Genomic DNA, 15,590 nt, shown 5'->3' with positions numbered 1-15,590 from the left:
CCCAGGCCTTCTCTTAGGGATTTTCCAGCCTTTGGGGAGCTACTGCTTTCAGGTTCTGGCTGTGGGGTCTCAGCAGGATTTTGTCCCAAAACCCAGTAGAAATAAAATCCTTCAAGAGGGAGATGATTCGTGGGCTGGGTGGATTCCAGTGACCAGAGGACATGCAAACTCTGCCCTAATGATCTGGGAACCTAGCCCATCCATTTAGCTTTCTGTTTTCACCCAGTTTCACTTCCTGGTTCTCCTCTGAGCCTTGCACAATGCTGGGAGACAGGCCTAGAAAAGTGCCACCGTGAGGATGGTGGAAGACACACATAAGATGCCAGACTGGGGAGGCTACTCTGGGTCATTACAGCAGGAGCGGGGAGAGCTTTCTTCACTTCCCTGTCCCTGGTTTGAGGACTACTAGGCCAGGTCTTCCCAATCTTAGGGCTGTCCTTGTCCGTAGCCTGAGTCCCCACCCCTGCTCCTTATATTCCTCAAGCTCCCCTCCAACCCACTTCCCTGCACCCAGGTGCCAGGGCGACCTGCTGCATACGTGAGCATACATACATCCTTGACATTTCCAAATGCCAGACTCTCTGTGTGATTCTCTAGAGCTATTGAATTCTCCTGAGACACACTCTCTGGGCCTGGCCAGGGGTGTGGGCCTGAGCCAGGGGCCAGTAGGGGAGCTGGAGGCTTCTTGGATGGAGCTAAATTTCTTTTGACCTTGGAAGACTTAGAGGAAACCACCCTGCGGTCCTAGGGCACAGAAGACTATGCCACAGAGAGGCCCGAGGGGCTGGCTTGTGGTCAAAAGGCAGGAGAATCATTTGAACCTGGGAGGTAGAGGTTGCAGTGAGCCGGGATCATGCCACTGCACTCTAGCCTGGGCAACAAGAGTGAAACTCCGTGTCAAAAAAAAAAAAAAAGAAAAAGAAAAAAGAAAAGAAAAGTTCCTGATACAGGCCTGCTTTTGTCACATGGAACAAACACCCGGGGTCAGACCTGGGTCTCCTGACACCCCTGCCATGCTTGGCCTCGACATCCTCTCAGTTAATCTGAAAGTCCTGGGCCTTACCCATCTGACCTGCCCCTTCTCCACTGGCCTGTGATCCTGCCACATCTTCAGTAGGACCTCTTAGGTTTTAATGCCCTAGTAACTCAGGCCCCAGCTCTCCCAGGCAGCTGACATTCAGCAAGCTGCGCTCTTGTTGAGGAGACAGAAAGCCCAAGGCATCATGGAACTGAGATACAAACCCACGGAGAGAAACTGATGGGCCCTGGCTCTCTGGAGCTTGTGCCAGAGGCTGAGGCCTGGCAGGGAAGTGTGTGCCAAGGGCTGGACAGGGCCCTGTGCCACCCTGGCAGCTCTGGTGGGGCAGTGGGGTTGATCAAGGGCAGGGGGCAAAGTGCAGGCCCAGGCTCTGAGCCTGGGACTGGGATTCCCTGGCTTGGCACTCTGACTCTGGAGCCTCTTTTGCATCCTGTCCTGGGAGTGGTACGGGCTGCACCCTGCTGGCCATAGCGGGTGGGGAGAAAGCCAGGCGTCAGGGAGCCTGCCGCTTGGAGCAGGCTAGACGGCAGGGGATCAGATTTCAGCCCAGCTGTATTTTTGGCTGGGTGGGCTGGGGGCCGAGCAGGCAGGCGCAGCTGCCCATCCCCAGCACACACCACACTCACACTACCTCTACCCAGATAGGGCACCATCCACTACCCCCCACCCCCCACCCCCCTGCAGGCAGAGAGGAGTCAGGTGCTCCTGGGCTACTGAATCACTTTGGGCTTCTCTGGACTGTTGCTAATTTTCTGTAGCGTCTTCTTGATCCGCAGCGCGGTGAGTCGGGCAGAGGGGTTTGGGTACCAGCACTCCCGCATCATCTGAGCTAGGCCTGAGAGGACCTGGGGGTTGGGAGAGAGGTGCAGAGGAGTGGAGGGGGTGGGGAGAGAGATGCAGAGGGAGGTGGGTCAGAGAAGATGGAAATAAGGAGATGAGGAGGATAGCCAGTAATGGGGAGACATAAGCAGGAGAGAAAGGATGAGAGGAGGGAGATGAGAGCATTGGAAAGGAGAGCGAGAGGAAAGACAAGCAGGGAAAGGGAGAACAGAGGATGACAAAAAATAAAAAATGGAAGAGGAAGAAAGTAGAGTGAGAAAGGGATGGAGAAAGACAGGGAGGACAGAAAGAGAGAACTCAGATCTTCAGGAGCACTCAAGCCCCCTTGGGCGAGCAGTGTCTGTGAAACACCTTACCCCCATCCCCACCTTCGCCAAGATCCACAGGAAGGGGCAGATTCTTCAAGCCTCGGGGCTCCCACATCCCCATCCACGGGCTAAGGCCCCAGTGCAGAGGGCAGTGTCTCCCAGCCCCTCCATCAGCCATGGCTGGGCCCAGGGGACTGTGGAAGTTTAAGAAGTGGGAACTACCCTAAAAATGCAAGTGTCCAGGGAGCAACCCATCCCAAGAAGCTCACCAACCCAACCCAGGGAGCTCATCAACCCATCCCAGGGAGCTCATCAACCCATCCCAGGGCCTGGAATGAGCTGGCCCCATTTCTGGCTCCTGAAAGTGAGTGTGTGTGTGTGTATAGGAATGCATACATGTGACTTTTTGTGGATATGTATGCTGTACAGAAATGTATGTCTATGTATACATATATGTATGCATGTATAGAATATATTCATTATTTCAGTAAATATTTATTAGCACCTATTGTGAGCCAAAGATTATGATAGGTAACAGGGATATAAAGGTGAGCAAAAGACACGTTCTTTGTCCTCACGGGGCCAACAGTCTGACATATATGCGCATGAGTATATATATCTGTGAGTGTATCTTCAGAAGGATATTCATGCTTGTATGTGTTGATAAACGTGTGTGTGTCTTTGTATAAGTGAAGTGTTTTGAGAAAAAACAAGGACAAACAACAGCAGAACAGCAACAAACAAAGACAAACAGCAGCAAAAATGCCACAGTGGTCAGGTGTGCAGGCTCACACCTACAATCCCAGCACTTTGGGAGGCTGAGGCAGGAGGATCACTTGAGCCCAAGAGTTTGAGATAAGCCTGAGCAACATAAAAGACCTTGTCTCTACAACAAATTTTAAAAATTAGCCGGGTATGGTGGTGTGCACTACACCCAGCTACTGGGGAGGCTGAGGCAGGAGGATCAGATGAGCCCAGGAGTTTGAGGGTACAGTGAGCTATGATTGGGTCACTGTACCCCAGCCTGGGTGACAAGAGCAAACAAAACCCTGTCTCTCAAACACACACACACACACACACACACACACACACACAGAGCCACAGAGAGCCTCTGACTTTTCACAAGGAAGGTGAAGATTCTTAAATTCTCAGAATGACCAGATGGCCCTGGGGGCAGGAAGCATAGGCCAGGGTTGAAAGAGGGAGTACCTAGAGAGGCGCCCTAACCAGGACACCCACTATCTACCTGCGATGAAGCAGAGGCCTCAGACACAAGTTCTTGGGCCCAGAAATCCCAGCCGTGAGCCACCACCCCACGCCATCCTAGTCCCAGTAGAGGCCTCACCGGGTCTGCAGCCAGCCGGTTAGGGATGGTGGGGGTCTGCTGATCCACACACACCACCTTCTTCATGTCCTCAAAGCTGGGGTCATTGGGCACCACATCATAGAAGGGTGGTCTATAGTCCTCCACGATACCTGCAAATGGACAATGGAGGGGACAATCACTTGGAACCCCAAGGAGGCCCAATACCACCCAGAGGGGAGCCTTTCCTACCCTCCATCCCAACAGCCAGAAACCAGTGGCCTGGACATGTCCCTGAGAGGGACAGTATAATGCAATAAATGTGTTTCTAACTAATACTAATGGCTGCCGTTTGTTTTGCACTTGGCATGTGCCAGGTATTCTGCTGTAAATACTTTAGGTGTTTTATCCTATTTGTCCTCACAATAGCCCTATGGGGTGGCTACTGGTATTACATCCATTTTACAGATGAAGAAACTGATGCTCAGAAAAGTGGGGTCCAACGTTCCACAGCTAGTAATGGCAGAGGCAAGACTCAAATCCATCTCGGATTCCTAGGCCAGCCTTGTCCCAGTCTTTCCTCAGTTGCCTTCCACCCAGTGCCTGGGACTGCTCGCAGGCCCCAACTATCACACATGCCTGATAATAATAACACCAAATGTTTACTGAGCACTGTGTGCCAGGTGCTATCCTAAGAGCTCTGCATGAAATCCTCACAGCGGCCCTATGAGGTAGGTAATACTATTAGCTCCACTTCATAAGCCAAGAAATGAAGGCCAGAGAGTTTAAGAAACTTGTCTAAGATCAACAGATAGTAAGTGACAGGGCTAGGATTTAAGCCCACGAAGTCTAACAGCAAAGCATGTGCTCTTGACCTCCGAGCTGCACTTATTTTTACCCAGGTCCGCATAACATCACCCAGTGTCAGCGATGGCACAGGCCTCTGCTGACTCCTGCAGCCAGCACTGACCCCCTCCTCTTGGTATCCCAAGTTCACAGGTTTTAGTAGGAGCTTTCTGAAAACAATGCCTGTGGAGCTGCAGACAGCCCTGTGCCCCATCCTGTTTCCCAGCCTGAGGCTGGGGGCCATGGCCACACAGGCCGCAACCTCGATAGAGCCTTCGCCAGCTGTTCTCCCCATGGCCAGCTTCCAGGCCGGCCCCTGTGCCGCTCACGCCCTAATCAGTGCTGCACAGAGGCCTGAGTGTGTCTAATGGGCCTTTAATCAGTGCCGGGGCTGACACCAGATTACAGTGTTTATAATGTGCCGCGAGTCGGTGTGGGGCTGATGAAGCTTCCCCCTCCGCCCCAGGCAGCCTCTCCCAGCCTTTCCTTTCTGCCCTGCAGCTTGGTCCAAAGAGCCTTGGCTTCTTTCAGGTTCCCCTTTCCCCTGATCCCAGTCTCCTTAGAGCCCACTCTGGCAGTTCATGCCCAGAGTCTTAAGGAATCTAAGCGCCTCGTGAGTCTCCCCAAGGGACTGGTGACACCACAGCCTCTGTTTTCAGTCGATGACCACTGAGGACAAATGAAGTCTGGCATGGGGCTGGCTCCTAGTAGATACTCAGGAAATGACGACATCCTTGTCCCCAAGAAGCAGGGCTCTAGCCATATCCTGAGGATTGTCCCCAACCTGTCAAGACTCCTCGAAGTCCCTCACCATGGACAGCCTCCTCAAAGGTTGACAATGTTCCCACCAGTCTAGAAGACCCACCCATCCTCCGTCCACCCCAGGGCTGAGAGAGCATCAGCCACAGGGCTGCCCGGGGCAGGTCCCTCTCCCTGCCGCAATCCCTCTAAATCAGTCCCCTGTGGCAACCCACAGTAACAACGAGGCAGCAATACGCAGGCAGTGCAGGCACTCACGTGCATTGTGTGCATGAAGAAATCAAAGGCCAGAGAGGTTTAAGTGCACACAGTGATGATGAGCACTGGCCCCGGAGCAGACTGGCCGGTTTCAGACCCTGATGCTGCTCAAGCCCGCTGTCATTCTGTGCCCCCATCTCCTCAACTGTACAATGGGGACAATATGAGGTCAGGCACTCATTCTATCTACAGCAATAACGGCCACTAATATTTAGCTTTAGATATTGTTCTAAATACTTAGATTATCTCAACAACTGGAAGCTATTTTTACTCTTTCCTTCTTTCTTTCTTCTCTTTTTTTTTTTTTTGAGACGGGGTCTCACTCTGTTGCCCAGACTGGAGTGCAGTGGCACAATCTCGGCTCACCGCAACCTCTGCCTCCCAGGTTCAAGCAATTCTCCTGCCTCAGCCTCCCGAGTAGCTGGGATTATAGGTGTGCCACCACAGCCGGCTAATTTTTGTATTTTTAGTAGAGACAGGGTTTTGCCATGTTGGCCAGGCTGGTCTCGAAGTCCTGACCTCAGGTGATCTGCCCGCCTCGGTCTCCCAAAGTGCTGGGATTACAGGCATGAGCCACCGCCCCCATTTTACAAATGAGGAAACTGAGGCACAGAGAGGCCAAATAACCTACCCATGGTCATGGCAAAATCAGCAATAGAACCCAGGAAGTCTGATTCCAAGTCTATGCTCTTAGCCACTAAGCAATACCACTGCCTTGCCCATATCAAAGAATCAAATAAGATAATACATGTAAAGTACATAGCATGACATCTGGCACATATTTAAGCTCAATCAATGTTAGCTGCTATTAATATTTCTGTTATTATCACGTACCCAAGATTTCACAGCCAGACTCACAGACCCCGTTATCTGTTTTTAAGGTTTATACCTTAAAAGGTCACTCAGCTGAATCAGCTGGTGGGCAGCATGGAAAGGGTGCCAGGAGGTCTGGCTGCAAACCTCCCAGACCATGGGCACTGGCCATGGCAGGAAGCCCCTGGCTCCACGGGCCGAATCCCCTTTCCCTACCCTGTGTAGGGTGGACACTCACCGTTCACGATGGTCCGGCGGGCGATCTCCCACAACACCAGGCCAAAGGCCCAGATGTCAGTCCACTTGTAGGACTCAAAGCAGTCCGTGCGGATCTGCTCATCCAGCACCTCAGGTGCCATGTACCGCTTGGTGCCTACTCTTGGGTTGTTGCCGATGTCCAAGTAATCGCTGCCCTGTGAGTGCATCACAGCCAGGCCTGTGGGGGTGAGGCCTGTCACTCCAGTCCCTCTCCCTGACCTGGGGTCCAGGGGGCAGGCAAGGTGGGGACTGAGAGAAGCAGTGGGACAGAGAGGGTGAGGCAGATGGAGACCTGCATGGAGATGGGCTGGAAGACAGTGACCACAGAGAGAACCACCGCCCCAGGTACTCTTTGCTTATGTAGTGCTCTTTAGGTTCTCAAGAACCCAGCGAGATGTGAGTGGGCAAGGCAGGCATTATGATGCCCACTTCACGGAGCAGAGCTGGAGGCTGGTGACGGGGAGGGATGTACTTAGCGAAGCCAGGAATGAGAACCCAGGTTCCCGGCTCCCGCCTCCTTTCTCCCAACTCCTGAAGCCAGGATGGTATGGTGGAAGGAGTCTGGGTTTAAAAAGGGTGTTCAGACAACTCATGGGGTCTTGCAGAGGAGAACTGAGACAACATGCACCTCTGTTTTCAAGCGCCAATCATGGTCACTGCCCATAGGCAAAGGAGAGGAGAGAGCACGGGCTCTGCCCACCTGTGAAGGGCCTGCCCCTGCCCCGCCCGGCTCACCCAGGTCAGCAATGCAACACTGCAGGTTGCTCTTGACCAGCACGTTGCGGCTCTTGAAGTCACGGTGGGCAATGGCCGGTTTGCCCTGTGTACCGAAGATCTCCACGTGCAGGTGTGCCAGGCCACAGGCTGCGGACACAGCTAGCCTCAGAGCCAAATGAGGCTCCAGCGTCTGTCTCTGCAGAAAGTCGTAGAGGGAGCCGTGCTCGTGGTAATGCGTGATGAGCCACAGCTGCGTGCTCGAGTTGCGGGAGGTCATGTCTGAGGCGATGAAGCCTGTGCACAGAAGGGCCGGGTGACTCAGCCAAGGGGCTGGGGCTAAGGGAGGCTGGAGTGGTCAGGGTCAGGGTGGGGTTGGGGGAGAGGGAATGGGCTGGGTCACTGCTAAGCTAGGTCTGGGGTCGGGGCTGATGTGGCTTAGGTCAGAGACAGAGCTGGAGTCAGGGGTTGGGTCTGGGCCTGGCTTAGTGGCTTGCACCTGTAATCCCAACACTTTGGGAGGCCAAGGCAGGAGGATTGCTTGAGCCCAGGAATTTGAGACCAGTCTGGGCAACATAGGGAGACCTCGTCTCTACAAAAAATAAAAATGTTAGCTGGGCATGGTGGCACATGCCTGTGGTCCCAGCTACTCAAGAGGCTGAAGTGGGAGGATCGCTTGAGCTCAAGAGATTGAGGTTCCAGTGAGATTGCACGACTGCATCCCAGCCTGGGTGACAGAGCGAGGCCCTGTCTCAAAAAAAAAAAAAAAAAAGAGGTTGGTGCTGCAGGTGGGCTGGGAGTCCTTCAGGGTTCTGTTAATGTCTGGAGGTCTGCGAATTCGAGCCCTGAGTGCAGGAGGGCAAAGCTCCAGGCCTGGCACAGCCGGCCCCTCCCCTTGCCTAGGATGTTGTCGTGTCTGAGCAACACTGTGTTGTAGATCTCAGTCTCCCGGAACCAGGACTGTTCGTCCCTTGAGGAGAAGATCTTGACAGCCACACTCTCGCCGTGCCACAAGCCCCGCCACACTTCACCATAGCGGCCTTTTCCTGATGGCCAGAGGGGAAGCTGAGGGTTACACACTGGGCACACAGAACCCTGGAGGAGCCCCTCATCTTGATGCTGTGCTGCCTCCCTCGCCCACCCCACCCACAGAACCCCTGACCCTTAGGTTTAAGTTAATACAGACCCAAACCCAGCGGCAGGCCACCCCCAGCTGCCTCTCGTTCTACCCCGGTCCTGCAGAAAGAACCTAGCCCTGGCCCGTCTCCAGCCCACTCCCTGCCCAGCAGAATTCCAGTTCTGACCCAGGCCTGGCACTGCCTGTGATTCCGGAAGCCAAGAACTCCCTCACCCCTCCAGGCTCATGAGAGCCCTTGGTCCTCATCCACCGGGCTCACCCACTGCTCACCCACACACTCCACCAAGGCAACCTGCCGTGCCACTGTCCTCTGCACCAGGAAGGGGAGCCCCGAGCCACTCCCTGTGGTGCAGTCACTGTCCAGGAGGTCCTGGGGGTATGGAGAGGCCACTCAAAAGCTGCCCTAACCAGCCTCAGCCCCCTTCTCCATCCTCAACCTGGGACCTGCTGGGTCACTGTAAGCTCCTCACTTGCCCAGCTCCCCACCGGCTCTAATCTCTGGATGACCCCTCTGATTCCGCAGTTCCTATCTGCCCCCCTCCACCCTGTGTCCCAGGTCCCCAGGCCCATACCCCCAACATGCTGTCGCCCTGCTCAGATGCTTTCAGGATGAGACTGGACTCTCCCAGCTCGCTGTGCAGGCCCCGCTGCTTCTCCTGCCTCCGTCGGACATGCCACAGACCCACGACACCCAGGGCCACCAGGGCCAGCAAGGCCAGCACAGGGCCCAGGATCAGGGCCAGCTGGCCATCTGTTCCTGGCTGCTCCGAAGGAGTTTGGGTGGCTGGGGGAGGGGACATTGAGGCTTAGCTTGCACTAGGTCAGCTTCCCCCACCTCGGGCAGACCACTCTGCCAGAGTCTTGTCCGCCCCCCCGCCCCCAGCCCCTTTATTGGCCAGAGCATGAGAGGAAAGGAGGGAAGGGAGGGCAGCGGCCGAGAGGATGGGGAAGGAGTGCTGGGGCAGCTGGACGTACCCTCCAGCACCAGGGACACGTTGTGGTTGCAGAGGTGGCTGTCGCAGCAGTAGTGGTTGACGAACTCGGTGGGGCGCCCCCTGCAGAGCTCCCTGTGCAAGTTCCCGCAGCCCCGATGTTCCTGGGGGTGCCTCCCCTCCTCCCGCACCAGCACTACTGTGCACCAGGCCCCCTGGCAGGTAGGCCCCCTGCAATGTGGGCTCTCACATGTGCAGGTCACCAGTGGGCCCCGAGAGGGCTTCACGGGGTCGCCTGGGAGACACACCGGAAGCTCAGTCACTCTGGGCCCAGCTCCCCCAGGCTGAGCCCGACACCCATTTCTGTCCCATTGTCCCTCTCGTCTGACCCCCCAGACAAACACCTTGAAGCTTTGGTCCCTTACTTCCATCCTCAGTCATCCTTCCCTCAGAGCCCTCCCCTCAGGGCAGCTGACACTGAGAAGCAGGCTTCTGTCCCCTCCTGGCTCCTAGGTTCTCCTCTCCCAGTTCTAGGCTGGGCTGGGCCCCCAGCCCCAGTCCTGAGAGCGCTCCCAGGCTTGGCCTGCCAACACCTGCTCTCCCTCCACCCCAATATAGGCTTCCACCCTAGCCTGACAGAGCTCCAGCCTGCAGGTCTGGACCAAGAGGAGAGCAAAGGAGGGCTGGGGTAATCGGGGGCTGAGTTTAATGGAACCTCACTATCCTCTACTCTCCAGTCAAGCTCCTAAATTCTCCCCAGTTTCTCAAGTTCAGCCCCAGGCAGAGCTGATCTGGGCCCAGATAGCCCTTTCTCTATCCAGGTTCCTGTTTCCTAACTGCCCCCCCAGTACTCACCCTGGGTCACCAAGGCCATCAGCAGCATCAGAAGGCCTCTCCTCAGGGAGCCCAAGGTCATGGTCCCTGCAGAGAGGAGCAAGAGAGGTGGAGTAAGAGCCACAAAACGTGACAGCCGCCGGCCGTGGCTCCCTCCTGCCCAGAGGAAATCACAGAGAGTTTTTTTTGGAGGGGAGGCAGGGAGGCCGCCTCCCTACTCCCTGCCGCCTGGCTTTGGGGCGGGGCCTGCAAGGGAAGTCCTGGTTCACTTCCCCATGGAAACCATCCTGTTAGAGGTGAAGGGTGGAGAGCCATGTTTAAGTGACCGAGAGCTTGGGGAAACCCTAGCTCTGCACCCCTGCTGCTGAGCTCAGACTGGAGGCAGGTTGGGAGAGCCGCAGGGAGCACCCAGTTGGGGTAGAAGGAGCATCTCTCCAGCAGCTCCCCTTCTGTTCTGTGTCTCTTTCCCACACCCTCACAGCCTTCACCCCTGCCTACCCTTTCCCAGTGCCCCCCCCCAGCCCTGGCTGCCTCAAACATAAACAGGCTCCTGTCTTCACTTCCTGCCATTCAGGGTCCTGCCAAGCCAGGAACAGGAATCAAGATTGTTTAGATTGGGGTCTGGATAGAACAGGCAGGAGTCACGCACAGCAGGGATCTAAGGGCAGATTTTCAGGGTGGGCTGCAGCAGCCACAGGGTCTGGAGAGGCTATTTAAATATGCCCTTAGTTCCTTGCTACCCTTAGTTCCTTGTGCCTGGGACACCCACATGACAGAATTCTACGTGGACATCCTGTGAATCACAAAATCCAGCTCCTTGTTTTACAGAAGAGAAGATTAAGGCTTATACAGGGAAGAAGACTTGTCCCGGGTCAGATAGGACTCACTGGCACCAGCAGGAGTATAACCCAGGCTTCCAGACTCCTAGTCAAGTGCTCTCTCCACGCCGTCCCTATCCAGTGGTGGCAGCCCATGTCGGAGCCCTCAGGCTGTAAAAACCACGCAAAGCTTGGAGGGCGCCGGGTCATGCCAGGTGTAGACGAACCTCTCTGCGAGCTCACCAGAGTATAAGCTGCCCTCTTGGAGTCATTCCCTGGCCCCCTTCTCTCCCCTTGCCATCTAGGAAAGGGTGGGTGGAGGGCCAGTGATGTGGCAGGGGAAGTGAAACACACTTAGACACTGAATGTTTGACCTTCCATGGCTGACTAGGGTTGAACTTTTTCAGAAGTTTGTTGAAGAGTGTCAGGGGGAGTAATTTTGGTCTGTGATAGTCCCCAATCCAGGTCCCACACCAACTAGTGCTTCTGAAGCCACCCAGTCTTCATTTCTCAGAGGTTTAGTACCAGAAGATATGGGCTAAAGCTGCAGCTAGAAGGACTCTAGTCAGACAGCAACAGGACTTTCTGAATGGCGGCGTGTGTGCAGGTGTGTCTCTGGGGACTGGATCCTCAGGCAGGGCACAAGGCAGGGAGACTGTCCTTTGGCATGACATGGTGATCCTCACAGGGCTGGGCATATGGCCACAGAGGCTTCAGAAGGCCCATAGTTTAAGAATGGTGCCAAACGAAGACCCGAGATCCTGAGGCTCTGAGGGCAGTATGGCCAGGGATGGTGGGGGGCTTCATAAGCCTCTCTGGCTGGTGGCACGCCTGGCCTTCCTGCCTGGGCTTCCTCTGCCCCAGAGGCCCAGGCTGGGGGAGGAAACAGAGCCCTGGGCTGCTGCAGCTGTGTCCCCAGCCTCTGCCTGACCTCCTGCCTCTTGCCCCTCCCGCAGCCAGTGAGGACTCTGGCTAGCACTGTGTGGCGGGGCCCGTGGTGGGATGGGATGGAGAGAGCACCCCAGAGGAGCTGAATCTGCCCACTGGGGTACTAGCAGGAAGCCATCCTTGGCGGCCTTTGCTAGCCCAGAAAGCTGCTTTGAGGTGGGAAGAAAAAAGTGGCTAACAATAAGGCTAAAATCCGGCGTTCCTCTAGGACCCTCTGTCCGTACCTCTAGTTCTCTGGCCGTGCCCCAGTCCACCCGCCTTCTACTTTATCACGCACCAGAATCACCTAAAGTGCTCAATTAGTAAAGCATATTCACTGGTTTCACCCTCACTCCAGACTCTGATTCAGTCCTGGAATCAGCAAGAAACATGCATTTTTTAAAAGTTTCCCAGGGAAACTGATCAGTTTGTGTGGGCACCACTCTTTGAGAAATGGGTCCTGCACAATGCTAAGTCTGGTTCCTCTGCTTTCATTTTGCTATACAGGGCCCTGCTGGGTGAGTGGGAGTGGGATGCAGAGGGAGGGGACACTCACTCCCACCCAGGATCCTCCCCATCTACTAGAGAAGGGACAGCCAAGGGTAAACACCAAAGCCGGGACTTGGTGACACTGTGGAGTGAGGCCTGTCTGCATCTGCAGAACCCATCTTTGGTCTAATCCTGGGAATGTGATGGAGTAAAATTGGAACTGTCCAATTTTTAACTGGACCCAGTGTGAGGTCAAGAACAGGAGGGTGCTGAGTCCTGACCAGTTCAAACTCAGAGCTGACTCTTTACGATTTGCCCTAAAATCTGACTGTAGCACAAACAGACTCCTGGGGCCTGGCAGGATCCTTTCACTTCTAAGCAAAACTTTGTGAAAGATCTCCTGCTGACAGAAGCATCACTATTGCTGGCCAGAAATTACAAACGTTAAACTAAATTCAAACGTTAGCTAAACACTATGAAATACTTAATAATAACAGTTAACCTTCTCTGAGTACTAATTATGTGCTAAGTACTGAACTTGAATGGTTTTTCTGATTTAATCATCACAACAGTCCAATGGGGGAAAGCGAGGCTTAGAGATGTTAAGTTTCCTGTCCATAGTCACTGAGTGTGTCTTAATAAACTTAAATTGCTGATAATAAATCCTTCCTTGGTTGTTGTTATTCCTCCAATTGTTTGGGGTTAGATGAGTTCCTCAAAGGAAGAAAAAGACATGGGTCTCGGTGGACATGAACAAATTGCCCACTGCTGTTGTTATTAACGGGTGCCCTACTCAGATTTGTTTAAATGCAGACAGCGTTTTTGTTTGTTTTTATTTTTATTTTTTTGAGACAGGGTCTTGCTCAGTTGCCCAGGCTGGAGTGCAGTGGTGCAATCATAGCTCACTGTAACCTTGAACTCCTGAGCTCAAGTGATCCTCCCACCTCAGCCTCCCAAGTGGCTGGGACTACAGGGGGGTGCGGCACCATGCCCAGTTTTATTTTTAGTAGAGATAGGGTCTCACTATGTTGCCCCAGCCAACAGTGTTGCTGCTGGGAAATCATCAATTTGCCATAGGCTTAGTCAAAGTCTGAGCCTCAGGTGGGGAGAGCCAGAGTAGTGGTATGCCCCAAAGGTGCTTATCAATCTTTTTCTCCCCAGCACACCTGAAGGACTGATAAAACCCACTCCCATCAACGGCAGTGGCTCAGCACAGCAGTGATTGTCACAGGGCTGGAGAAGCACCATATCAAGCACAACCTTTTGGACTCACTCTGCACTTCAGGAGGCCTTACCCCAACAGCAGAGGACCAGACCCAGCTGTTCATATTGGGTTGCCCTTACAATTCATCCATGTGATTTATTAGCCCCTCACAGTGGGGTGATGCAGCGGAACAAGCCTGGATTTTCAGGTCTCAGGCAGACCATGGAGGCAGCACAGAGTAGCACAGAGGTTAGGGTGTGGGCTCAGGAGCATGGAGACCTGGGTTCAAATCCTGCCTTTGCCTCTTAGAGGCATGAGATTTGAAACAAGTTACTTAAACTTTCTGAGGCTTAGGCTTCCCATCACATGTAAAGTGGGAATAATAGTGTTATCTCATAGGTAAAATGTAGCAAAATTATTTAGAAGAGTATAAGTAGTATACAGTAAGCACTTAAATGTTATCAAGACCCCAACCATGCCATTTACCCCACCATCCAAGGAGTTTTGGACAAGTTATTCATGTCTGTTTCCTTTTCTGTAGGATGGACATAGTAACTCCTCTTCCACTAGGTTGTGACCAGGATTACATGAGAAAAAAATATATCTAAGTGTCTACATAGTTAGTACTCAATAAACGGTAGCTATTTCTAACAAACCAATGAAATGGGAGGACAGGTGAGGGAACAGGTATTAGGACCGACCCTGACTCAGCTAGAAGCTGGCCATACATAGAGAGGGTGAGAGAAACTGTCCATTATACCCCTGTCCTTGGAGAAGGAAACAGGAGCTGGGGCAGCCAGCCCAGCCATGGGTTTCACAGCACTGGCCTCCAGGGCAGATGAAAAATCTGGGGTCCCAGCCTGGAGGGAGACTGGGATCCCCTTTGGCCTGGATCCTGAAGGAAGGTCGTGGCACGGAGATGACTGACCATGCAAGGCTAGGGGTGAGGCTCCTTGGTTGGAATGATAGTGTCAGATTCCTCAAGCAACAGCTGGAAGGACTGGTCTGGGAAAGGTGAGCTCTGCGGGGAGTCTCAACAGCTGTGGAAGTGGACATTCACTCCAGGTCCACACAGCCGCCTGGAGGACGTGTGGTCCCTTCTATGTGAGGAGAGCAAGACAAGAATCCCACTGCCCATTTTACGAAGAGGGTAGAACAGAGAAGTGAAGTCACTGACCCCAGGTCACCCGACTTAGAGCCAAGTTTCTGATTTCCAGTCGGGGTCTCGTCCAGTCCCCTCCAAGTCTCAGGTGGGGTCATGGGTAAGCTGTGCGGAGTCAGCCAGGGGCAGCTTGCGTTTCTAATGAGCTGGAATTAAGCCCACCGCGACCATTCTGCGGTGAATCTGGGGTCCTCCCGAAGGAACGGCCCACTGAAGCGGGGGTCAGGCCGCCCGCCACCCGGTCCCGTCCGCGGACGTCGACTCACCTCTGGGCCCGCTCTGCGGGTGGCGGGGCGCGAGCCTTCGGTGGGCCGGGGCCACCTCCCCTTACCGCGCGGCCGCGGTTGCACCGCGAGCGCTGGACGGCGGGCTGGGGTCCGGGCGCGGCCTCGGACCGGGCTGGAGCCGGGTAGGGGCTCGCTCGGCGCGGCTGGCGCAGCGGCCTCCCGGGACTGGGAAGGGGGCTGGAGCAAAAATGTTTCTTATTCCAGCGTCTTCCTGCCTGGCCCAGCTCCACCACTCCCTCCTAATAAACCGTTTCCTTATTGCCTAGCTCGCCGACTGGCCGCCGCTCGCCCCTCGCTGGGGCTGCAGGACCGGGACCCTCCCCCGCGCCGCTCCCAGCCCCTCAAGGGGGCCTCCCGGACCAGCAGCCCGCAGCTCCCGGATCGCTGGCCCGCACCCGGGCCGGACCTCCCACATCCGCCTCCCCGAGGGGGCGGGCCTTTGCCTCGGGCTGTGGGGGGTCCTGTGGGGGTCCCATGGGAGTCCCGTGGGGTCTGGACCCATAGCCGTGGGAGACAGAGGCGAGACTGTAGGCAACGTCTGGCGGCCGGAGCAGTGGGTGGGGGTAGAGGGGGATGGCTGGCAGCATCGGAGGGGCCGCCTGGAATCTGGGCGCTGGGAAGGGGCCACCAAGGAAGGGACAGGCGGGGTGAGACGGGGAGG

The 15,590-nt window shown here is 54.9% G+C and overlaps 1 protein-coding gene across 3 annotated transcripts; it reads right to left on the bottom strand.

The window, feature by feature from the left end:
• Positions 1-1,573: 1,573 nt before the first annotated feature.
• On the bottom strand, positions 1,574-15,185 carry ACVRL1 (activin A receptor like type 1). 3 transcript variants are annotated; one of them, XM_026454631.1, is made up of 10 exons: positions 14,909-15,185; positions 10,064-10,129; positions 9,252-9,503; positions 8,849-9,060; positions 8,547-8,646; positions 8,038-8,184; positions 7,160-7,435; positions 6,405-6,602; positions 3,533-3,663; positions 1,575-1,884 (listed from the first exon to the last, which is right to left on the bottom strand). In XM_026454631.1, exons 2-10 carry the CDS (start codon positions 10,122-10,124, stop codon positions 1,750-1,752), a joined length of 1,512 nt encoding a protein of 503 aa, XP_026310416.1. In that variant the 5' UTR covers positions 10,125-10,129; positions 14,909-15,185; the 3' UTR covers positions 1,575-1,749. The 3 variants fall into 3 exon arrangements, with proteins under 3 accessions (XP_023066347.1, XP_023066348.1, XP_026310416.1); XM_023210579.2 differs by lacking the exon at positions 14,909-15,185 and having other exon boundaries at positions 1,574-1,884; positions 10,064-10,272; XM_023210580.1 differs by lacking the exons at positions 8,547-8,646; positions 8,849-9,060; positions 14,909-15,185 and having other exon boundaries at positions 1,574-1,884; positions 10,064-10,272.
• Between the last annotated feature and the right edge of the window lie 405 nt (positions 15,186-15,590).

This window comes from Piliocolobus tephrosceles, chromosome 10 (assembly GCF_002776525.5).
Source record: "Piliocolobus tephrosceles isolate RC106 chromosome 10, ASM277652v3, whole genome shotgun sequence".
In the NCBI taxonomy this organism is placed as follows: domain Eukaryota; kingdom Metazoa; phylum Chordata; class Mammalia; order Primates; family Cercopithecidae; genus Piliocolobus; species Piliocolobus tephrosceles.
Note: the sequence above shows the minus strand (reverse complement) of the source record. Positions and strands in the feature narration are given on the sequence as shown.